The sequence below is a fragment of the Rutilus rutilus genome, assembly GCF_951802725.1.
Source record: "Rutilus rutilus genome assembly, chromosome: 6".
Taxonomy (NCBI): domain Eukaryota; kingdom Metazoa; phylum Chordata; class Actinopteri; order Cypriniformes; family Leuciscidae; genus Rutilus; species Rutilus rutilus.
Window position 1 is genome coordinate 45,121,374 of NC_140214.1, and position 26,614 is coordinate 45,147,987.

The window sequence follows — 26,614 nt, forward strand, 5'->3', positions numbered from 1 at the left end:
AATAAGCTGGACATTTAGTTGAGAACTGAATTGCCTCTTCTGCAGGTTTTTGAGTCCTGCTGCAGAGGAAGCCTGTCAGTATGTGAATAGAGTGGTGGGTAAAAACCCGTTTCTCCAGAGAGAGCTGAATCTGAGTAAACATGAACTAGGAGACACACGAGTGAATCAGATCGCAGCTCTACTGCAGGATAAACACTGTCAACTCAACACACTGACGTGAGTATTGCTCATTTATTTATAATATTACTTTACTATTAGTTGTAATGTTAGCTGATGATAATATTTCCAGACAGACAGTTTCATCATGGGTCAGTAACTATTTCAGTTACTGTAGAGCACGTGTCAATAACAAGGCCCGCCGGCCAAACACGGCCCGCCACAACTTTTAATCAGGCCCGCCAACAAATTCTGGTGATTAATTTTAAGTGGCCCGTCCGCTGTTAAAATATACGTCTGTGACAATTACAACATGAAGACGCAGGTGGTGCTGTCATGCTTCACTCAAGTCTCTAATTTTATCAGAGAATACGGCAATAAGTAAGGAATAATTGACGACGGGCCATTGAATTATTAGCTGATTAATGCTGCTATAGACAGAGAGAGAGAGAGAGAGAGATAAGTGTTCGATAAGTGACTGTTCGGTAAGTGTCTTCAACAGTGTTCGGCAGCAGGCGGTTCTCCTATAGGGAGACTAAGTATATCCACTCCAGGATAAATGTCTTGTAGCTTTTAAGTTGTTAAATTATTTTACTGATAAAATCTTCAGAGCAGCGCTGACAACACTGTGCGAGTGTGTGTCCATATGTGTGCGTTTAGATGGGAGAGAGAGCATGTGCTGTCTATGCATAATAAAACTTAATTTTGTAGCAAAAACATTGAATGAAGAGTTTGGTTGCAAAACGCAGTAAATCCATTTTGATTAATTTGAGTAAAAAATGTGTTTTCTTTACCAAGAAAGTGGCAAGATGAAACCCACTATTTTCTGTTTCCATTTTTCACATAGAATTATTAGGTTATAATAACATAAAAAATGTAAAATTCAGATTTTAACTTTCAAAAGACTTATCATAAAAACAGATTCTTTTTTCCCCCAAAATGAAATAAATCCATGACATTTTTTTTTCCAAAATGCAATTAATCCATTGAATCAGGTCCGTGTACTTTTGCGTCCATTCGTTTTTCCTTTTTTAACCAGTAATCGAAAAACGAAAAATGAACGGTTGTTGTATTTTTAAAATCCAAAATTTAACACCAAAATTTTAATTTGAACTACACACCAAATGCTGAGCAAAAAAAAAACAACTATTGACGTATTTTCAGATTTTTGTTTATGACTTTTTGCTCATTTATTAAACATTTAAAATATTCACAAATTAATATGGAAATGAGGTCGATTTTAATGTTTTTCTAAGGCCAAATTAGAACCCGGAAATTACCATTTACCACCGTGCTGATGCTGAATGAGAAGAGCTATGTCTCTGGAACCATACAGAGAGGTGATTTATAGGTGATTTATAGGCTAATGATAACAAATGTGTCTGAAAAAATAACGAGGCATTTCAATTTTTTATTAATAAACTAGTGTTTTCTCAATCAGTGTTGGCTGCAAACAACTCCATCTCCGCTGTAAAGCGGATGCGCCATTAGAGAGAAATGCACCTTTCATACAGATTACATAATCAGACGATATTTGCTTTCGATTCGAATTTGTTCATTTACAAGTGGACATTTCAAGCTTTATATAGGTAGGCTATATTTTGTTTCAGTTCATTTTTGAGACGCGCTCCAGTTCATGGAGATCATGAAAGAGCGCCTGATTGTTTTATTTTATTTTACAAAAGCACAACGCTTTCTTGTTATTGTGAGTTTACACAAATAAACTGTCATTTTTTAAAAATGCTACACACGTTTGTTGATCATCATAGATCTGAGTCATTTTCTCTTTCTCTCTTCAGTCTGAATAGATGCAGTATTACAGAGAAACAGAGTCTCATCCTGACTTCAGCTCTGAAATCAAACCCATCACACCTGAGAGAGCTGAACCTGAGCGAGAATAAACTAGGAAACACAGGAGTGAAGCACTTATGTGACATACTGAAGGATTCACACTGTAAACTGGAGAGATTGAGGTCAGTCACATTCACATACAAGAATCAAAATGCTTAAATCACTTCAACAGTTTAAACTAAAACACTTTTGTGATCTGGTGAAATAAAGATGAAGATGTCTCTTCCTCTGTCTGTTTTATTTGTTTATGAAGATGATGTGACTTTACAGAATAAAGAGTTTTCTTTTCTTCTGTCTTATTTTCTGTTCTCTCTCTGCTAATGTAGTTTAAGCTCCTGTGATATGACCGATGAAGGTTGTTCTGATGTGACTTCAGCTCTGAAATCAAACCCGTCACACCTGAGAGAGCTGGACCTGAGCTGGAATAAAGTAGGATACTCTGGAGTGAAAAACCTCAGTGATCTACTGATGGACCCACAATTCAAGCTGGAGAAACTACAGTTAGTATCATTATATTGTACAGCAATTATTGTACAATTATTTGAAGACAGCAGGGCTTATGTTTCATTGTTTATAGCAGTGCACTTTCTGGGTTTTCCCTATTGCTCACATTTTTGTGTTTTTTATATAGTTAGTAATAGTTTAATTTCCAGCATTTGATACAATGTACTGATTGTGTACATGCAGAAATCTGCCTTTTCAACAGAGAATAAAGAAGAGAGATGTCAAATAAATACTTAAAATGAAAGAGAAGAAACAGTGTCTTCCAGCACACAGAACTAGTGTGACTGGGTTTCAAAACAGAATATTGGAAACTAAATGCTGCTGTAGCTCTTCAATAAGATAATCAACTAAAGCTGCGTTTCCACCGAAATTACCCAAAACAATCTGTAGCATATGGACGAAACGCATGATGGCTTGTCATTATAAATTTTGGGAAAGCTTTTAGCTTTTAACCTGGTAAATATAATTCACTAACTGGAGCCGCCTGGTCTGTAAGAGACCATCCTCCTGGGGTGTTTACGACCCCCCAGAAAGCAAAGAATAACACCAAATGGACCCCGAAGAGCTCCGAAAGCCTTGGTCAAATTGCCCTTCTGACATTTGTATGCCAGCATGAAATTTAACAGAACCATCGCTAGGATCCTCACTGGCAGATCACAAAGATTGCTATCAATCTTCCTCCTTTCCCTGCAAATGAAGGCCCAGGTGGTCTGTCCACACACACACACACACACACACACACACACACACACACACACACACACACACACACACACACACACACACACAACACACAAAGACACACACTCACACACAAACGCTTTCTTTTCATGTAACTTAGGATAGAAATATTCTTTTAATGTATGTACCTTCCTATATTCATGTGTGTGATTAGTTTTGCTTTATAATAGAGGTGTGACTTTCTAATGCGTAGCCTTGAATTATAAATGTTCTAGTTTAAGAATGTTCACCAGCATCCTCGGGCAATCAGACCTCCCCCTTTTGGTTAGGTTGATAACGATTTTATGGCCCTAACGGAATGTCAGCAAGCTGGAAATTCCACTGAGATGCTAGCAGAGTAGAAAGAAACTGTTAATCCTATATATTATATATGTATAACCACTTAAGAAATATGTAAACCTGAATGTAATTTCTCTTTTCCACGATTGTTCTTCTCTGTGATGTGTTTTTGTATTCTTGTAAACCTTCAAGGAATAATGTTTCAGAGGTGCACACTGTTGCGAAATCATAGGTATGTCATGTGGTCTTTTTAAAGTCCAATCTCCATTCCCATTTGCCAATGCACATCACATTTTAGGTTAGTCTTATTCCTAGTTTGTTCGTCGAACTTTTAATACTTATCTTACAGAGTAAGAAGCTACTTCTAGGCCGTAGCTTTTAAACAAACCAAATTTGGTCTAGAATTGAACCTCTATATACCCGTAGGAAAGATATGGGTATCAAATTATGATAAAATGCATTTTACTGCAGTCATTTTTTAAAGTAGAAATTGTTTAAAGTAGAAATGGCATGATCCTAAGACTGCCATAAAACAAATCAAACTCCAGCCTGGAATTTCACGTTCCAATTGGCCCAAGCGCTAGGGAGGAGTGAAATTTCTGTACCCTAGAAAAGCGGTTACACTCCGCGTTCCGGTCAGTTCTGTTCTGTATTTCTTTCGTCTTGTTTTGTTCCTGCTTTTTCGTTATTTTCCTTTCTCATACGAGTCTCTTTATTTTATTTTACTTAAACTTTGTTTTTGTTTTAGTCGTAATTTCGACTTCTTGTTTTAATAGTCTAGTGTTCATTCACTTACACCTCAAAGTGAAACGAATTTAAATCAAGTCTTAGCAGCTCACACGCGAACCGTTTGAAACTCCCGCAGCGACGTGTGCTCAGGAAGAATCCAATAAGAACGTTTCAGCTCGACGGACGCGCACCTTGAAGGGACAAGCCTACTCGCCGTCCCATTTCAACCACAAGGTTTTCAATGCAAGTATTTCTGATCTCTTACCAAGATTTAAATGCGTATTACATTTCCCTGCTTAAGGTGATTTTTATACTTTGCTGGTTCTCAAAGGTCGTTCTTGTGATTGGTTTGCTATTATTCGCAAATTATTGCTATTATTGCTATTATTATTATGCGCTCGTTAAAATCACAAATTATTTACTTTTAGCTTCTGACCAAGGCTGTATCTCAATACTAGTTTTACTTGATCTTAGTGCTGCGTTCGATACTATAGATCACACAATACTCTTAGATTGACTACAAAATTATACTGGTGTTCAAGGACAAGCATTAAGCTGGTTCAGATCATACCTATCTGACCGCTACCATTTTGTCTATTTAAATGGAGAAAAATCGATCATAACTCCTGTAAACTATGGAGTGCCGCAGGGATCTGTGTTAGGCCCTCTGTTATTCTCAGTATATATGATGCCACTTGGAAATATTATAAGGAAACATGGAATTAGTTTCCATTGTTATGCTGATGACACTCAAATATATATTTCATCCCGGCCAGATGAAAACGCTAAATTATCCAAATTGACAGAGTGTGTTAAAGATATAAAAGATTGGATGACGCGTAATTTTCTTTTATTAAATCCAGACAAAACAGAGGTACTAATCATCGGCTCAAAAAACCACCCACAAAACCTCTCGCAATACAACTTTAACATCGTAGGATGTCCTGTTACTTTATCCTCTACAGTAAAAGACCTGGGTGTTATACTCGACTGCAACCTGTCTTTCGAAAATCATATTTCATATGTTACAAAAACTGCCTTTTTCCCCCTTAGAAACATTGCTAAGCTACGTAATATGCTATCAGTTTCTGATGCAGAAAAGTTAGTTCATGCATTCATGACCTCGAGACTAGATTACTGTAATGCTTTATTAGCTGGTTGTCCTGCATCCTCAATAAACAAGCTACAGTTAGTCCAAAATGCCGCCGCTAGAGTTCTTACTAGATCAAGAAAATATGATCATATAACACCGATTTTATCATCACTGCATTGGTTACCTATAAAGTTCCGTATTAATTACAAGGTATTGCTACTGACTTATAAAGCCCTAAACGGCTTAGCTCCAGTCTATTTAACTGATCTTCTATCACCTATAATCCATCTCACTCTTTAAGATCACTAAATTCTAGGCTTTTGGTCATACCTAGGATATCCAGATCCACCAAAGGAGGGAGAGCATTTTCACATTTAGTTCCAAAACTCTGGAAAACTCCCAGTTTAAAACTAGATTAAAGTCGCATCTCTTCAGCCAGGCATTCATATAATATTTTTAATCTTACAGTTCAAACTACAATCCGGCCTCTAGTTCATAAATGCCAGAGGAGAACTGGCCCCCGACTGAGCCTGGGTTCTCCCAAGGTTTTTTTTCTCCATTGGGTCACCTGATGGAGTTTTAGGACACCATTAGGTCACTTGATGGAGTTTTTCGGTTCCTTGCCACTGTTGCCTTTGGCTTGCTCAGTTGGGGATATTTTGGGGATATTTAATTTGATTTTATCAATAAATTCCACTAGAAACAAACCTTGTTGTATTATTTTAATTTAATACTGTGAAGCTGCTTTGATACAATCTGTATTGTGAAAAGCGCTATACAAATATACTTGACTTGACTTGACTATTATTGTGATTTGTTTGCTATCCTGCAATCTGCTGTTTTCCTTTCTGTTTATTTTACTTTCATTTTACTGTCCCATATATATATATATATTCTTTGTTAGATGTAGTTGTAACGTTACCTTCATAATCGCATTTTATTAAAACTGAGTAAACTCTTGATTACACTCTTGATGGTCTCTGTTTTGCTGCTCACGGAACAAAGCCTCTTAAATGTGTTCGATCTTATAGCTACAAGCTCGATAAATTTGTGATTGACCTACAAGTTAATAATTTTGTACACAAGACAATTATTCTCTGTGGCCAGGGGAATAATTCTTCTTGAGAGTTTATAAGAATATCTCTCCTTGAGAGTTGATAAGAACATCGCATGATCCGTTTGGCGGACAGATTATCTGATGCAATTTGATTTGGTAGGCATTCACAAGATTTGATATAGCCCCTCTGTGCATTTATAATTAATTGTAATTCGTTGTGATTGATTGTTTATATACAGAGATCCAACTATATGGGCTGTGTATTACCTGTTGGGTAATTTGAAATTGTGTAAGTGATAGCCAGTATGATTAATTATTGATTTATTAATAATTCATAAATGAAAATTAGTAAATCAATAACTGTACATTCCCCTCACATTTGAGCTGGTGTTCTTTAAATCTGTCTCAGGATCTTTTTCCCCCAGACCTGTTGCTGTCTGTGTTTCCATCGCAGTCTAAAGTACCATGAAGATTAGGCAAATTAGTCCGGTGACGTAGGATGTGTGACTTTCCAGTTCCCGCTGGATTTCGTCCTCCTCATATTAGCTTAATAAAGCCTGAACCTCATCATCGGTCCATCGGTTGTATTTTTTAAACTCCATTGTTGATTCGAAAAGCAAACACCCCGCACCATCACCCAGCAGCTCGATGGCACACGACAGGCCAGTGGAGCGGGAGAACCGCGGGGAAACACTCCCACTGTGAGCCTCAGGTCTCCTTCAGTGTTAACCATATTGATGGCTCTGGGTTACAGCAGAGAGACTCTAGCCTTCACGAGGAAGGACAGTCACGACCGCAGGGTCAACATGGTCCTGTTCTCACAGTGAGGACATGAACCATCCACAAACACTATCTCAGCACACTCTTGGCCCAGACATGTGAGATTGTGGCCATCAGATGAGGACAGGGAACAACCGCATCCAGAAACACACGGACGGAAAGGCATCTTTAAAAAGACGCTTAACATCAGTTTTGCTCTTTTAGGGAAACTGCTCTTTATGCTGAAGCGCCCATGGGGGGAATCGCTGCAATTGTCCATGCAATACGCCAGTGAAACACCACTGAATGTGCCGTATACCACCAGAAAGAGGAGCTTCCTTATTGTAGAGGCGACTGGAAGAGCGATCATTCAGATTTATATTGTTCAGGTTTAACTGATTAATCAGCTGAATGTTTTCCTTTCTGTTCTAGACTCTCTAACTGCAGTGTAAAAGAAGAAAGGTATAAAGCTCTGGCTTCAGCTCTGAGATCAAACCCTTCACACCTGATAGAGCTGGATCTCACAGGAAATGATCCTGGACAATCAGGAGTGAAGCAGCTCAATGATTTACTACAGGATCCAGACTGTCAACTGAAGACACTGAGGTGAGATGGGATCAAATAATTAATTAAATTAGCTATATGCAGGCTAAATATTCATAACTAATATATTATTTTAGTTATATAATAAGCTGGACAATTTTTTTGCATCAAAATGATCAAGATCAGATCAGATGCTGCAGGTTCTGTCATGATGATGATAATCATCAACACAGTTTAGTTGTGATACAGGTCAAATAGACATTATGGGTCAGTATATGTGCTGCTATTATGGAGTATACCTTGATAATTAACATGTTTTGTGCACACTTCTCATTATTAATTCTAGATAACCTTTTAGTGAAATAGATTTCTGAACACAATAGTTTTCCATCAAGCCCAGATTCACTGCATCTCTCTACAGCAGGTCTATGAGTCTCCAGATGTTCACAAACATGCAGTTTCACAAGCCAGTTTTCTCTGTGCTGACGTTTCTCACTCCTCCTGCTTAACCCTCTGAGGTCGGATTTTCTTCACATAGTAGTACAATAAACTTAAATTTCTCCGTCATTTATGGTCATACAGAAAAAAAGAAATATGAAAAAAAGAACCTGTGATATTTCTACTTTTGTATGTGTCCACTTACAATCGAATCAAAACATTGTGCTTTTGTAAAATAAAGAAAATAAACAGGGTGTGCGTTCTGCCTCTCCGTCGCGGTGAACTTTTTTTTCTTGAGAACGTCTATAAACTGAAACAAAACTCAACGAATACTTGTCACACATTTATGAGCCATATACCTTTATAAACATTTAAGTGTGTACTTTTAAATGATCGGATTCAAACTGAAAACAAATATTCTCTGTTTAAGTAATTTGTATAAAACCAACAAGATGTCCAGCTTATCACGAGCTTGCTAATTATTTTTAATTTGACCACGCCCACGACCGCAAAAGACATTCACATGCAAATCTCCACATGGAACGCAAACACGCTCATTACCTCAAAAACAAAGCACCAACAAACTTCACATGTCTCTGCTTTTTGTCGAGTTTGAAAGACGTGCCGTGAGCTTACATTGAATTTACCTCAGAAGAAGAAGAACGCAATTTGTAGACAAGAAAGATGTAAGGTAAGAAATTCTTAATTATTAGTTCATGTTATTGTTGCATAAACTTCACATTGCAGTTGAACTGTTGCTAGATATATGGTGAATATTATAATATTTGGACCCGTGTTTACTGTTACTGTGTTTGTGGATATCTGCTCAAACGTAGATATGTATAATATGGTAACCATAATGTTTCATATTTTGGAGCGAGCTCTGGTTTTGAATGTATCGCGATCGCGTTTGAAAAGCAAAACGCACCAAACAAAGGCTTCATGGTTTTACTATTATCTCATTTCATATCATCATAACGAATGGAAACATTTGAAGTAACATATGATAGTCAATATATTGTTCTCTAGCGTAGTTGTTACTGAAATCTTTTGGAAGATTTATATGCTGCTATAGGTTATTGTTATTATTATTATTTTATGCAGCACTGTGCATAGCCTATGCTTACAAGGCACAACAAACCTAGTGTTCATTATATTATATATTGTTGGAAACATTTGTGTGTGTGTGTGTGTGTGTGTGTGTGTGTGTGTATTCTGTGAATTTTAAAAAGCAATTTTAACCAGAAAAATCAAAAATTTATTCCCAATACATTTTAGAACTATATTCCCTATAGTTTCTCTCTATATCAGTATGTTCACTTTTTTTTTTTTTTTTTTTCAGGGACCAGATGCCACTGAGTCCTGCTGACTTCAACATTCACATGAGTCTCTGTATATGAACATGGTAAAGTGAAAATCAAACACCTTGGAAATGAAAGGTATGCACAATGTTTTTAGGAATGGCACAAAGGTCTCTGTCTTTGGATCATTGTTTTCACTAGTGTGCTTTTTTATCATTTGTTGTGCATATTTGGATTATGTTGTGTTGTAAATAAATCCAAACAATCAAAAAGCCATTCTTTTTTAAATCTCCTCATTCTTTGTGCAAGGTTGCTCAGAATGATAGGGCCTGATAGCTCCTAAAATAGGGCCATTAGGGGAGTGTCTTTGTCTTTCTCAGGTGTAAAAACGCTTACATATTAATGAGGTGATCACGCCCCTTTCACATAAAGCTTTCTCACACAAAACACATCTTAGAAATTTTAAATCAATATATTGTCTTCTCTGAATGAGCAGTCAGGATTATTTTCACATAGTTTTGGAGCAAATATTCTAGGCTACGTGATACAATTTTCAAAAGTCTTGTGAAGAAATAATCAGTAGGGGTTTCATGACCTTATTTCAGTGACAATTTTTTTTTGTATTTTCACAAACCACGCATAAATGTCATTATCTCAAAACTACAAACTTTTACATACATGCTGCTGATATATTATTGTAGCAGAGTTTGTGCTGAATACAGTGTAATCAGACTTTAGCCATGAAAATGTCACAAGTAACAGAAATAAGCACAAATGTCAGAGCATGTCAGAACACCTCCAGGGCCAGAAAACAGCTCAGACCCCAGAGGGTTAAAAGACAGAAAGATCTTAATTTCACACTCTGTATTCATACTGAAAATCATGATCTAGTGAGCTTTTGCCCTTCTGCTCTGTGAGACATTTCTGTTCTTATGAGTTTGCTTTAGGACTGAGTGTCGCTCTAGTTTCTTATATATATATATATCAATCATTCATTTTTCTAATGCAATGGACATTTAGTTGAGAACTGAATTGACTCTTCTGCAGGTTTTTGAGTCCTGCTGCAGAGGAAGCCTGTCAGTATGTGAATAGAGTTGTGGGTAAAAACCCGTTACTCCAGAGAGAGCTGAATCTGAGTGGACATAAACTAGGAGACACACGAGTGAATCAGATCGCTGCTCTACTGCAGGATAAACACTGTCAACTCAACACACTGACGTGAGTATTGCTAATTTATTTATAATATTACTTTTAAGCAGTTTTTCACTCAGCGTCACACAGAGCCACAACAATTTAAAGTAATACAATTAAACAGCCAATTAAAAACACACAATTAAAAAGTGATATGAAGCTTTAAATATTTGATTGAGACAGACAGTTTGATCATGGGTCAATAATTATTTCAGTTACTGTAGAGGCAGAACAATGTTTTTTTCTGACATCAGAATCAAAACTGTTCATAACGTCTCGGGTTACTATTGTAACCCTCGTTCCCTGAGTAGGGAACGAGACGCTGCATCGATACTCGATACTTTGGGGAATGCCTTCGGCATGAAGCTTCTGAAGTCAACTGTGGAACTATTCCAATCTTAATTGGTGCAACGTCATTACGTCACTCGTGACGTCGCATGTGATGGTGATCCGGAAGCTACAAAAGGGTCACAGGAACCAGGAAATGTTAGCTTCTGATCGGTCAAAGCAACTCGTTCTCAGGGGCGCGAAAAGTGTGGCGGAGGGATGCAGCGTCTCGTTCCCTACAGGAAGGGTTACAATAGTAAGCCGAGACGTTCCCTTTCGTAAAGGGAACTCCCGCTGCATCGATACTCGATACTTTGGGGAACGAATACCCACGCCACCACACTGAGAGAAAAACACCCTGGTATAAAGCATCTGGCACACTCACGGACGATAGAATAAGTAGAGGGCAGATCCAAACTAGCTTGTCCTAAGATTTGGTGTAAGAAGGGGAGGTCCGGAGCCGGAGGCTTGACTGACCTCATGGATGGGAACCCCAGACAGTAGAAAGTATTAGATAAGAGGTGAAGGCAAAAGCGCACCTTTTACTTTAGATATGAGTGGTTTTAGATAACCAACTGTCTTTTTAATAAAGGGAAATAGCTCCTAACCCTTGATACATAACTAGATGGACTGTGTTGTATTACAAATTTATTAAATGTTTAATTTAGGTTTACATTGAATTTAGCATTTTAAGGTGATGATTATCAGAGTTTCTAGCAAAAGACTCCGGCCAGTCCTGTTTTACTGAAACTCTTAATGGCTCTTGGAGCTTGTGTTTTAGCAAGAGAGTCCTGCCAGTCCTGTACTCGAGTCTCAGCATTTGAATAGATATGCTGAGTGGATTAGGAGTGGCAACACTCTCAGTCTAGAACAGGTTCCTAAACCTGTCTCATCACAAAGTTTTGGTTCCTGCCCCTAAATGTATATAAATTGTAAGAGAACGTTCCCTGAGTCAGACTTTGGTGACTGCAGCTACCGACAGCTCGTGTTCTCAATAAAGAATCCTGCTGAAGAAAGAACCAAGTCTCCTGGTCGTCGATTCTGAGTTTCCAACAGTTTTGTTGCCACGTGACCCGGATAGAGTTCCAGCTTACTCACCTGAATCCAGATTGAAACTTCAAGCCTAGCAAAGATCTGACTAAGTTCCCGACTGAATCTTCTGAATCCAGATTGAAACTTCAAGCTCAAGAAAGATCTGACTGCATTCCAGACTGAATCACCTGAATCCAGATTGAAAGCTTCAAGCTCCAAAAACATCTCAAAGAATGAACTTTTCTGACTGAGTTCCAGACTGAATCTTGAAACTTAACCCTCTAAGGTCGGCAAACGCGCCCACGCGTTTTGCTGGATTTTTTTCAGTTCAGTTCAAAAGAAATTAATTTTGCTCTGTTGACTTTGATATTACAAGCAAGTTTCATACATCAATCGATTCTGTTAAATGTGTATTATTTTTGTGTATACTCACAATAAAAACAAACTGTTGTGCTTTTTGCCAAATAAAGAAAAATAAACGTGATGCTAGTTCTGCCTTCTCTCTGTCAGTGAAGACCATTCTGAAACGCGTCCGAAAATGAACAATAACTCAGCGAATACTGAGTCAAACAGGCATACAGACATACAGGCATGAAGCTTGAATTCTCTTCTTTAAAATGAGGTAATTTATATAAAAAAACAAATATTCTCATCTTGTGAAATCTGTATTAAAAGAGAGCGATTCCAGTCGAGCTAATTAGACCTCATTCAAATGTAATGTGACTCCGCCCACGGAGAGCGCGTGCTATTCAAACGCAAATTACTGAGGCAAACCTGTGAACGCCTCCATATCAGCTCGAGAAAACACAAGTTTATTCAGATCATTGTAGCCTACATGTTTACACCGTCTGGCAGCGCTGTGAGGAATAATAATAACGGAAAATCTACCTCAGAGTGCGGGTATTGCGAGGAGAGAGGATCCGAATACTGTAGTAAGTTTTTTTTCCTTCTCAAGTTAATCGCGTTTCTGTGAATGAATGAACGGCAGCCGCAGAGATGCGCGCTGTTTATCACAGCTCGCAAAAAGACAGTTTAAATTTAAATTGCGTCTCTGTGTGAATGAATGATGATGTTTTAGCAAACTGTATTGCTATACTGAGCTGAGTAAAAATCGACAGAAATATGTTGAAATAAAATGTAGGCTATTTGTATAAGCAACGTATTAAACTGAAAATTAACATTTATGTGCCCTAATATTTCATAAAAACAACGTTACAGTCAGGCATTTCTGTTCGTGAATGAATGTTTCGGTTTTAGCAAACTGTATTGCTATACTGAGTAAAAATCGACTGAAATATGTTGAAATAAAATGTATTTGTATAAGCAACGTATTAAACTGCAAATTAACATTTATATTTCTTATAATAAAAATGAAAGACCTATGTTACAGACATATAAGACATAAAATATCTGCCAACTCAAATAAGCTTTTGTTTGCCAATATTTGCTGTGTTAAATATAGTATGTTTTGTCAAAAATAAAGTAATCAAATAATCAATCAAATCCTTAACTTTGAAATATGTATGATAAAATGTATACTTTAGTTTTTACAAAGAAAGATTACACTTGAATTGTTGTTGTAATGGTAACCTTTTTAATAAAAAAATATATTTACAAGGTAGATGTAAACAAACTATTAAAAGGTAAATTTAAGCCTTTTCTTTAAATAATTTTTATTGTGTTTTATTAGTGACAAATTTGGGGAGAGGATAAATATTGCAAAACTGAAAATACAGTATGAGAATTAACTGCACAATTACTAGACATGTTTTCCTTGGATATTATAAGGCCAAATTGCAAGCACAATATGTGGAAAAATAAAAAAGAATTGAGATGCTTCCAACTGTTGCTCTTGCATTCTTGTGGCTCAGTGACTCACCTGAATGAATGGCTAATTAAGTATGCAGGCCCCATTGTCTCCTAAGGTGTGAACCACTAAATATGCATGATCTGTGACGCCCACTCCGCATATTGCCTTTCCAAACAGAAAGTGCTTTGCAAAATTCAAATCAATGTATTGTGTTATGTGAATGATTAGGCAGGGTGATTTTCACATCATTTTGAAGAAAAAACACTAGGCAATGACATCTATTAGACAAAAGTCTTATTGGCACATATTTAGTATGTGTTTTATGGCCTTATTTCAGAAACTTTAGTTTTTAGTTTTTTCAATAACCACGCATAAACATTATTCTCTCAAAAATGCAAACATGTACATTCTTGTTGCTCACATATTATGGTAGCCCTATTTGTGCTAAATAGTGTGTAATTTTTTTTGCCATTAATATTTTTATAAGCAACTGAAAAAAGCACAAATGTCAGGGCATGTCAGAACATCTCAAGGACCCCAAAAACACCTTAGACCCCAGAGGGTTAAAGCTCAAAGATCTCAACAAAAATGAACTTTTCTGACTGAGTTCCAGACGAAATTTGTCTGTACAACCAATGATTCGGTGAGTTTTACTCTATTCAAAAGAACCTTTAAAGACCAGTAAAATTTTGTCATCCTCTGCGCCGTCAGAGAAGAGTTAACAGACAGCTGCAGGGTTTTGTTAACTAAGTTATCCTCTAAAGTTGTCTTTTAGAGATGAAATTTATCCTCTGTTGTCCAGGCAGGGAAGATTAGCATTACATGTTCATATTGTTTATCCTCTGCTTTGCCAGGGAAGTGTTTTATCCTCTATAAAGTTAGGGAAGATTAGCATTAAGTGCTAATATATTGTATCCTCTGTTTTCAGGTAGGGTAGATTAGCGTAAAGTGCTAGTAATTTGTGTATCCTTTGCTTTAGGCAGAGAAGATTAGTATTACGTGCTAATATTTTGGTTTATCCTCTGTTTTTGTTGGCAGGGATGTTAAGTGTGAAGTGTTGGTCATTTGGAGAGTTAACAATAGTTAAGCTGTGTTAACAAGTGTACCCTCTGTTGTAGTTTTAGTGTTTTTTTTTTATTGTGTGGTAACAAAGAAAATAAATAAAAAATGTTTAGAAAAAATGCTAGACTGATCCCCACAACTGAAAAAGGTGGTCTTGCGGCTCCATTGTGGTCAGATAGCGAATTTAAAACATTGTTGGGAGAGCACATGGACTCTATAGTGACAAAGTCAGTCAGATTGGATTTAACAAAGAAATATGAGATTCATCCAGACAAAGCATGGTCAATGGAAGATTGTAAAAGGTACTATGAGCAAGTATTCACAAGAACAAGGTGAAAGCCATTATTTGTTGTCACAGAGAATTTGTTTTAGCAATAGCTACAGAACAGTCTAAACGCAACTCAGAACTAGAGAAACAGAACAATGAGCTCCGTGCTAGAATATCTTCTTTGACTAAGAAATTAAACCGCAACAAAGATGCAGAAAAAACAGATGTGGCAGAATTTAGTCAGCCTGATAACATTTATCCTGACTTAAAAGCTTTCTTTGAAACAGATGTAGCCATCCAATCAGTATCTGATAAGCCCGTAGATTCAGTGAAGGTGTGTGGGGCTAGGAGAAGGTCTCAGGGAATTGAGGGAACTGAAAGTGTTCCTCCTAACTCTTCTGTCGTCCAAATACAAACTGTTGCCAAAGCGCTAGGACCTAAAGATGTAGAGAGACTATCCCAGAGCTTACCCTCAGCACGCACAATTTTTTCTGAATTTAGAAGAGCATTGATCAGTAAAATGCGTCTCTATGACATGTCGTTGGCAGAAGTTACACAGCTTGATTCACAAATTCGAACTGAATCTGAATTCAACAGTTTTGTGTCTGCTGTCTGCAATAAAGGCGATTTGAGAGAAGGTGTTTTGAAAATCCTAAACAATATCTTAGGACCCAAAATAGATTGGTCTAGAATTACTAGATGTGTACAAAAGAAAGAAGAAACTGTTAGTGAGTATACTGAGAGGTTTTGTCAGGCAGCTGTAACTTACAGTGGAATCGTTGATGACCCTGAAAGTGTGTTAGATGATAAGGGACCCTTAGTTCATATCTGGTCAGATGACCTTATAGCTGAGTACAGATCAGCCTTGCCATTCCTAGATATTACGTGGTCTAACGGAACTCTCAGAAGTAACCTAGACAGGTTAGCTACATGGGAAAGAGATGCTAATGTTAAAACCCAAGTAAAACCTCCTTCTCAGCCTGCCTACAACCCTGACGTAGTTCTGCCAATGTCCACTGAAACTTTAGGACAGCTCGCTCAGGCTCTTCTAAGAGCACAAAAAGAACAGGAAAAAAACGAATTGTTGGGGCTGTGAGTAGCTACCTTTCCCCTGTAATCCATCACAATGGCAAAATAATTTTTGTGAAAGGTAGCATACAAGAGAGAGAGAATGATTTTTTGCTTGATACAGGTGCAGAAATTACCATAATTCCTACAAAATTGGCTAAAGGTTTAGACGTCCTGTACAAGAAAAACAAACTTTCTTTAACTGGCGTAATAGGTGAAGATTCTGTTTTGTATGAAACCCCGCCCATAGAGGTACAATTTACCCTCCTCCATCTGCTCGAGGTGAACCAAAAACAACTGATACTAGCTCTCAGTGATATGTGTCGGGTCCCCATTTTGATAACAGTAACTTTCTCAAATGTTTACAGAACAAGCGGGAACCCAGTGTGCCTGTATCTTTCTCTATTGCTGTTCTATTACAAGATAGAAAGTCTAAGGCCTTCAATAGCCGTACAGCAAACCTAACTAATCTGGTGCCTATTACACGTCAAACTAATATTGCTGTGGGGAAAAGTAAGTCTGTTAAGTTAGCACTCTTTAACATCCGCTCACTTAAAAATAAATCACTTCTAGTCAACGACTTAATAACCACAAACAATCTGGATTTTATGCTTCTGAATGAAACCTGGCTAGAAGACAGCTGCAGTGCAACAGTCCTCAATGAAACAGCCCCTCCTAACTTTAATTTTATGAGTGTCTGCAGAGCTGTTAAGAGAGGTGGGGGTCTAGCTGCTCTTTTTAAAGATATTTATCAATGTAAGCAAATATCATTTGGGAATTACTTGTCTTTCGAATATCTGTGTATTGTGTTAAAAGGTGCTCCACGCATTTTACTTATCATTATTTACAGGCCTCCAAAATACTCTCCAGCCTTTGCTGAGGACTTTACAGAACTGTTATCAACAATTACCTCAGAGTTTGACTGTTTTGCCATTGCTGGAGATTTTAACATTCACATAGATAGTGCAGAGAACAATATGGCAAAAGAAATCAAAAGTGTTTTAAAAACTTTTGATCTGACTCAGCATATACATGGACCCACACACAATCGTGGACACACTCTAGATTTACTTATCAGTAAGGGTCTAAACATTTCATCGATTGTTATTAAGGATGTAGCACTGTCTGATCATTTCTGTATTTTCTTTGATATATTGATCTCTCCTGCCATTGAAGCTAGATCTGTGTCTGTCAAGAAGAGATGCTTAAATGAGAACACTAGTGTACTATTTATGAAGGCTATATCCTTAACACCAAGCATATCTGCAGACTCTGTTGATTTTCTCCTTGATTCTTTTAACTCAAAAGTTAAAAGTGTATTTGATGATATTGCTCCTGTTAAAGTCAGGAAGAAGAGTGGCAGACAAAAAGCACCTTGGAGAAACTCAACAGCAGTGCAAAATATGAAAAGACAATGCAGAAAAGTAGAGCGCATATGGCGGAAGACAAAACTTGTAGTCCATTATAACATCTACAAAGACAGCCTTCATGCTTTCAATATGGAACTAGGCAAAGCTAGACAGACTTTCTTCTCAAATATTATAAACAGCAATTTAAACAACACACGCACTATTTTTGCTACTGTAGAGAGACTGACAACCCCCCCCCCCCCCCCAAGCCAGATTCCCAGTGAAATGCTCTCAGACAGCAAGTGCAGTGAGTTTGCTTCTTTCTTCTCTGAGAAAATCAATAATATCAGAAAGGTGATCAGCACATCCTTGAGTTGCACTGGGGTCAGACAGATCAAACCACCTGAGAAAGTAGCTACTATGTCTGATTTCAAAGAAATTGATGGCAACATTTTGGAAGAAACCGTACAGCACCTTAAAACATCAACCTGCGCTCTTGACACACTTCCCACATCATTTTTCAAAAGTTTGTTAAACAGTTTAGAAGCAGATCTTCTAGAAGTGGTAAATGCTTCACTTCTCTCTGGGAGTTTTCCAAACTCCATGAAAACTGCAGTTGTCAAGCCCCTCCTGAAAAAGAACAATCTGGATAAGACCATATTAAGCAACTATAGGCCGATCTCAAATCTTCCTTTCATAGGCAAGATCATTGAAAAAGTTGTCTTCAATCAGCTGAACAAATTCTTATGCTCGAATGGATACTTTGACAATTTTCAATCTGGTTTCCGACCGCACCACAGCACAGAGACAGCGCTCATAAAGATAATAAATGATATTCACTTAAATACTGATTCAGGCAAATTATCGGTGCTGGTACTACTCAACCTCAGTGCTGCATTTGACACTGTCGATCATAACATACTTCTGGACAGGCTGGAAAACTGGGTGGGGCTTTCTGGGATAGTCCTAAAATGGTTCAGGTCATACTTAGATGGGAGAGGTTATTATGTGAGTATAGGAGATCATAAGTCTGAGTGGACATCCATGACATGCGGAGTCCCTCAAGGCTCAATTCTTGCGCCACTCCTGTTCAACCTGTACATGCTCCCAATGAGCCAAATAATGAGAAAGAACCAAATTGCTTACCACAGCTATGCAGACGACACACAGATTTACTTAGCCCTATCGCCTAACGATTACAGCCCCATTGATTCCCTGTGCCAATGCATTGATGAAGTCAACAGTTGGATGTGTCAAAACTTTCTTCAGTTAAACAAAGACAAAACTGAAGTCATTGCGTTTGGAAACAAAGATGAAGTTCTCAAGGTGAACGCATACCTTCACTCTAGGGGTCAAACAAACCAAAAATCAAGTCAGGAATCTTGGTGTGACACTAGAGTCAGACCTTAGTTTCAGTAGTCATGTCAAAGCAATAACTAAATCAGCATACTATCATCTGAAAAATATTGCAATAATTAGATGCTTTGTTTCCAGACAAGACTTAGAGAAACTTGTTCATGCTTTCATCACCAGCAGGGTGGATTATTGTAATGGACTCCTCACTGGCCTTCCCAAAAAGACCATAAGACAGTTGCAGCTCATACAGAACGCTGCCGCCAGGATTCTGAGCAGAACCAGAAAATATGAACATATCACACCAGTCCTCAGGTCTTTACACTGGCTCCCAGTTAAATTTAGGATTGATTTTAAAGTATTATTACTGGTATATAAATCATTCAATGGCCTAGGACCTCAATACATTGCAGATATGCTCACTGAATATAAACCCAACAGATCACTCAGATCACTAGGATCATATCAGCTAGAAATACCAAGGGTTCACTCTAAACATGGCGAGTCCGCTTTTAGCTATTATGCCAGCCGCAGCTGGAACCAGCTTCCAGATGAGATCAGATGTGCTCCTACAGTAGTCACTTTCAAATCCAGACTCAAAACACATCTGTTTAGCTATGCATTTAATGAATGAGCACTGTGCCAATGCTCGTCCGACTGTTTGTACTGACTGTATTTTATTTTTATTTTTCTAAACTGTTTTAATTATTCTTATTTCTTTTTATTATTTTAATTTATTCTATGTAAAGCACTTTGAATTGCCATTGTGTATGAAATGTGCTATATAAATAAACTTGCCTTGCCTTGCCTTACAATTTGGCCCGAAAACTCTGACTACAAAATTGCTATGTGCTCCATTGAATACAGGTGCAATTTTAGGCATGGATCTTCTGAGACAAATACATCTAACTTTAGACATGTCTCCAGAATCTGCTAGCATTAAAATTTCCTCAGTACAAGTTTCTACCAATAATGCAACCCCTCCAGAGTATGCATTCTTACAGAATCATCCAATTTGGGCTAAAGACAAGGATGATTGTGGTTTGTTGACAGGTGTCGAACCAGTCAAATTGACGGGAACTCCACCTCTGGTCACCAAACAATATCCGATCAATGAGGAAGCTATACAGGGGATCAAAGCTATTGTAGAAAAGTTGCTGACGCAAGGAGTGCTAGTTAAAACCAACAGCCAATGTAATTCACCCATATGGCCCATCAAGAAATCCAATGGAACATGGAGACTTACAATAGACTACAGAGTAGCCAATAAACACATTGATAAAATCACCCCGCTAGTAGCAGATCCATCTACAATTTTTAATGGCTTACCATTAGATTATAAGATTTTTTCAGTAATTGATATGTTTAATGGATTCTTTTCTGTACCGTTGCCCTCTGACAGCCAGCCATGGTTAGCTTTCACAGTTGACCATGAATAATATCAGTGGACACGATGGTGCCACAGGGATTTCAAAACTCCCCAACCATATACCATCAGGCTGTCAGACGTGATTTGTGTGACCCAGAATGTCCGGTAAAACAGTCCACTATGATCCAATATGTCGATGATATTTTGATTGCCTCAACAGATCAATGAATAAGTCAAGAAATGCCTTGTTTGCTGGAAAGAACGTTTGCATGCCACATGCGCCTTCAGTAGGAGCCGGAATCCCATGGGTTGCACACCCTATCTCCAAATGTGACGTGTACCTTATTCGATCATCATACCAGTGGATTATACAACAAGGATACATGTCACAACGTAACCATTCCTCCAGCTTCTCAGTGTTGCATTCCTGGACTACCATCCTGCAACCTAACTTCAGCTACTCCCATCATGACAGATCTACTCCTGCCAATGATGTTCCACTGGTGCATGGAAAATTATGCTCCAGCATCGACTCCACTGGGTGAAATTCCTCGTGAACGTTGCAGTTTTGTGATTGAAAGAGGAACAGATGAATCCCATGTGTACGTTACCACTACAGAAAAGAAACAGGAAAATGACTTTAATGTCTCTCCAGGAACCCATCCCTACCGAAACTTTTTGCAATAAATCAGTTGTGTATGATTCCTCCACCAACTGGCACTTTTTGGTTATGTGGAACTTCTGTCTACAGCATCCTACCCAGCCAATTCAACGGCAGGTGCACCCTGGTGTATATTCTGCCAGCTATCAGAGAAAATACACACTCCACCCCAAGCTCTCCACAGTTACATAATTCAGCTCCTTCTACCAACAAAGATGGCTGCATTCCGGGACTCACTTGTGTTCAAACATGGTGGTCAAGAACTCTTGGAGCCTTAATCCCATCGTATGGTGTCATGCAGGTTCTCGATCAAGTCAGAAGCCTGTCGGATTCTGTACAGAAATTGGCCAACAATACGGCTTTGGCCCTGGGTAACATCACAGACACTCTAGCTTCACACAAGATAATGATCTTACAGAACCGAGTGGCCTTGGATTACATTCTTGCAACACAAGGGGGAGCCTGCACCATTATCGGCCCTGAGTGCTGCACCGGGTTAATGGATCCAACAGAGAACTTGAACAAAATCCAACAAGACATTCTTGATCTTTCAACAAAACTACACCAGATGACTGAAGATAATTCTTCATGGTTCGGAAACTTGATTGGTAAACCCTGGCTGTGGATTAACCCTCTGGGGACCAAGCTGTTTTTGGGGTCCTTGAGATGTTCTGACATGCTCGGACATTTGTGCTTTTTTCAGTTATTTATAAACATGTTAATGGCAAAGGTGTAAATTCACTCTATATAGCACAAACAGGGCTACCATAATATGCGAGCAACGTGTATGTAGATGTTTGTATTTTTAAGAGAATAATGTTTATGCGTGGTTATTGGAAAAAATTTAAATGAACGTTGCTGAATTAAGACCACAAAACACATATTAAATATGTGTCCACAAGACTTTTGACTAATGAATGTTGTCCCTTTGAGTTCTAGCTTCAAAATTATGTGAAAATAGTCTTGCTTTATCCTTCACAAAAAAAATACATTGATTTAAATGGTGTAAAACAGGTTTTGCTTGGAAAGCCAATATGCGAGGGGGAGGAGTAGTTTACACCTTAGATCAGGGTTTCTCAACCGGTGGGTCGCGACCCACAAGTGGGTCGTTGATAATTCTATAGGGGATCGCAAGACTTCAGTGTTCACTAGCACAGCCAATAAGTGGGCTTCATAATAGGCTCTTTGCAATAGACTGCGTGCAACTAAATAATCCGTTAGTACGTATTGGCGGCTCAATCGGACTAAAAAGCCTAATCATAAACGCGCACAGATTGAAACAAAAGATGCGCATGTAAACATAGCCAGTCCTCCAACGAATCTGATTTTCGAATGTCGTACTTCATTATTGCCGTGGCTTCTAACGCTGTATTTCAACTATCCTATCAAAATAATTTATTATTGCCGCGAAAGGCTCTTATTGGACAATGTCCTACTCTATTTACATAATGTATAACCTACAAACACTAGCTACCTGCTATGCCAGACTTATTAATAAATTGTACGCAGCCACGGCCTGTTAGCTTGACAAAATGCATCCGTTTTTTAAAAGAAAAAAAGCAGAAGATTCAGAAACTCCTTCAACTTCAAAGGCAGCAAAATGTAAACGCAAGTACAACCCGGACTATATTAAATATGGATTTACTTCGTCGGATGAAAAACCACAGTGTGTCGAGTGTGGTGAGGTCTTGGCAAATGAGTCCATGAAGCCATCCAAACTTGAACGTCACCTACAGACTAAACATCCAACATGTGTGGGTAAACCTGTGGATTACTTTGTACGAAAGCGAGACCTACTTAAAAGACAGCAAAGTAGTATTGTGTCGCTCACAATCGCTTCAAAAAGCACCCTGAAGGCAAGTTATCTGGCAGCTGGCCATATCGCCCGTGCTAAGAAATCGTTTAATATTGGTGAAGAGCTAGTTATCCCATGTGCAGTTGACATGTGCCGCGAGGTACTAGGGGAAAGTGCTGCTAGCAAAATAAAAGAAATCCCACTCTCCAACGACACTGTCTCCAGACGGATTATAGACATGAGCGATGATATTGAAACGCAACTTTTGGATCGAGTGCGAGCAAGCCCCTTGTTTGCCATTCAAATCGACGAATCAACAGATATTTCAAAGATGGCATTATTGCTTGCATTTGTACGCTACAACTGGGAAGGTGCAACACATGAGGATCTACTGATGTGTAATGAGCTCTCGACACGGACGACAGCAGATGAGTGTTTCAATTGCCTTGATGGTTATTTCACAAAGAATGGCCTGGTTTGGAATAATTGCGTAGGCATTTGCACGGATGGCGCGGCCGCAATGACTGGCAAACATAGTGGTGTTGTGAGAAAAATTATGGACAGAGCACCTGAGGCAACGTGGGTTCACTGCTTTTTACACCGTGAAAGCCTTGCAGCCAAAGAAATGTCAGTACCCTTAAATGAGGTGATGGACATTGCTGTCAAAACTATTAATTTAGTGAAGAACAGTGCTCTCAGTTCCCGCTTGTTTTCAATTTTGTGCGACCAGCTGGAATCAGACCACCGCCAGTTGTTATATCATAGTGAAATTAGGTGGCTCTCGCGAGGAAAAGCTCTTAATCGTCTTTTCGAAATGCGCAAGCAGGTGCACACATTTCTGGAGGAGAAACGGTCTCCCCTGGCAACGCATTATACGGAGCCTGAATTTCTCGGGAAACTGGCGTACATGTCTGATATCTTTGACCAGTTAAACCAGCTAAACCTATCCTTTCAGGGGAGAAACAACAGTGTTTTCTTGATGGCTGACAAAATTGAAGCATTCAAACGGAAGTTGGTATTGTGGGAGAAGAGAGTGCAGGAGAACATTTTTGACATGTTTTGTAACCTCACTGATGTTCTCCAGGAATTCCCTCACATCAGCACCGACATACAGAGAATTGTCCGGGAACACCTGACCAGATTAACACAGAAATTCTCTGATTATTTTCCCAACGACCGAAGAGTTGGGAATGCGTGGATTCGCGATCCTTTTTCAGTAGACCCAAGTGATGTGGATGTTGTACTCCCCATTAATTTGCAAACACAGTTAGTGGAACTTGCATCTGACGGCAGCCTGCAGCTTGCTTTTCGCAAAACAGACCTGAGCTCATTCTGGATTCAAACCAGACACGAATATCCTGAACTTGCAGAACGTGCAACGAAGTTTCTCTTGCCATTTAGCACTACCTATCTTTGCGAGTCAGGATTTTCAACAGTGACTGCAACGAAAACAAAAAGCAGGAATAGATTGACAACAGCTAGTTTGTGTGCGACACTACGAGTCGCAATTTCTCAAATTCCACCGCGTCTGGATATGATTATTTCAGAGCGGCAGTCTCAAGTTTCACATTAACGTGAGTAAAAAAAAAAAAAATCAGTTTGCCTCTGTTTGATTGTCTGTCTATTGAATGTTTCTGTGTTTTTGTGAAATTAATTATAATAAACATAGGCCTACGTAGTAGCCTATCTAAGAGGCATTTCGTTATTGAATTATTTGGGTCGTATGACTGGCATACAAAAAAAAAAAGGGTCGCAGTAGGCAAAAGGTTGAGAAACCCTGCCTTAGATTACAATGTCCCACCCACTCTGCATAATGACTCTGCATAATTAGCCATTCATTCAGGTGTGACACTGACTGAGCCACAATGCAAGGACAAAAGATGTATTTAGAAGAAGACTTATATTGACCATTTAAGATTTCGCTTACATCTATCTTGTAAATATGTTTTGCTATTTTATTAAAAATGTTACAATTACAACAATAATTACAATTTCAACAATATTTCAAGTTTACTCTTTCTTTGTAAAAAAGAAAAAGAAAAAAGATTATAGGCCTACATTTTATCATATGTATTCATTAGTTTGAATATAGCAAATATATATATATATATATAATATATATAATATATATAAATATATATAATATATATAAATAATATAGTTATATATATATAGTTATAAATATATATAACGTTAGATATGAGCAGAAATTGCTAAACAAAAGCTTATTTGATGTGGCAGTATATTCTACAGTAGCCTAAAAACTGTACCCAAATCTAGTCAACAAGTGACTGACTGTAACGTTGTTTTTATGAAATATTAGGGCATATAAATGCTAATTTGCAGTTTAATACGTTGCTTATACAAATACATTTTATTTCAACATATTCCAGTCGATTTTTACTCATCTCAGTAGGCTATAGCAAAGCAGTTTATTCTTTCACACACAGACGCGCGATTCATATTTAGGCTAAACAGTCTTTACAAATATGTACCCTTCATTCATCTCACAGAAAGGCGAGTCATATTATAGAAATGCGATTCATCTTTTTGCGGTTTACATAGGCCTACACTAACGTTATTCCATAACGTTATTCCACATCAACACTTGAGAAAAGAAAACAGCCTACCTCACTCCTCAGCGGGATCTGCTCCTCATATCAGGAGATATTGCTCCTCATATCAGCTCTGTTCTGAGGAAACTTTTCTCCATAAGGTAGGCTATATTATGCCTCACTCTCGGCGCTTTGTTTACAGCTGATGTGGGGGCGTTTCACAGACTGAAATGGTTCTCAGAATTTGAATTTGAATAGCACGCGCTCTCCGGGGAGTGGTCAAATTACTTTTGAATGGCTCGTAATGAGCTCGACTGGAGTCGCTCTCTTTTTATACAGATTACAGAAGCTGTGAATATTCGTTTTTTTATATTAATTACTTCATTTAAAAGATGCAATCTCAAGCTTTATGCCCGTGGGTCTGTTTGACTAAATTTTCGCGGAGTTATAGATCATTTTCGAACGCGTTTCAAATGGGAGTTTACTGACAGAGAGAAGGCAGAAATCGCATCATGTTAATTTTTCTTTATTTGTCAAAAAGCAAAACATTTTATTTTTTTTGTGAGTATACAGAAAAAAAATAGAAACTGAACAGGATCGATTGATGTATTATACGAAAATGAAAGATCAAAATTAACAGAGCATTTAGTGTTTATTTTCATTGCTAAAAAAAAAAAACGAGCAAAACGCGCGGGCGCGTTTTTGGTCCCCAGAGGGTTAAAGAAATAGCAATTCTGCTGTTGTTTCTCCTACTGGTGTTCTACGTATGCGTCCACAGTATCAAGTGTTTCATTCAACAAATGACTCACGCCTCGCACAAGAAAATGACTGGTCCAACCATAAAAGAATATTACCTGTAAGAACTTCACGGACCCTAATTGCATGTTTGTTTCTGTGTCAGCATGCAATTACAGATGAACAACACAGATCATGCTATGTGCCTGTAACTATCACACGTTACAATAATGAACTTGCTATGTGCCTGTAACTTACACAAGTTACAAGAATGAACTTTTAAGTGTCTAAATTTGTATTTTGTGAGAGTTATTAGAACTCTCAAAAGGGGCAAATGTTGTATTACAAATTTATTAACCCATTTGTGCCCAAATTTTTCTGAATGGTTTCATGCATATAATCCTGTTAATAGTGTCCTATGTGAACATGTTCTGCATTTATTTTCCCCAGGTTTTTTTTTTATTTCTTGAAAATCATATTTGAATGTGCGGCAACTATAGTTGCCGGTGGGCAAATATGTTGTATGCACCCCTTCAATGTAAAATATGAATAGGAGGAGAACATTTGGCATTTATCTCAAAATAACTG

The 26,614-nt window shown here is 38.1% G+C and overlaps 2 protein-coding genes across 2 annotated transcripts in view; both read left to right on the top strand.

Moving 5' to 3' along the window:
* The window catches only part of LOC311292540 (ribonuclease inhibitor-like), a 148,027-nt gene extending 123,272 nt beyond the window's left edge, over window positions 1-24,755 (top strand). The window contains exons 10-15 of the mRNA XM_084412260.1: window positions 46-216; window positions 1,956-2,129; window positions 2,334-2,507; window positions 7,602-7,775; window positions 10,499-10,669; window positions 20,501-24,755. Coding sequence (XP_084268386.1) covers window positions 46-216; window positions 1,956-2,129; window positions 2,334-2,507; window positions 7,602-7,775; window positions 10,499-10,669; window positions 20,501-20,825 — 1,189 coding nt within the window. The 3' untranslated portion in view covers window positions 20,826-24,755. The remainder of the gene's footprint in view (window positions 1-45; window positions 217-1,955; window positions 2,130-2,333; window positions 2,508-7,601; window positions 7,776-10,498; window positions 10,670-20,500) is intronic.
* The window catches only part of LOC311292518 (uncharacterized protein), a 1,083,963-nt gene that overhangs the window by 460,262 nt on the left and 597,087 nt on the right, over window positions 1-26,614 (top strand). The window lies entirely within an intron of this gene.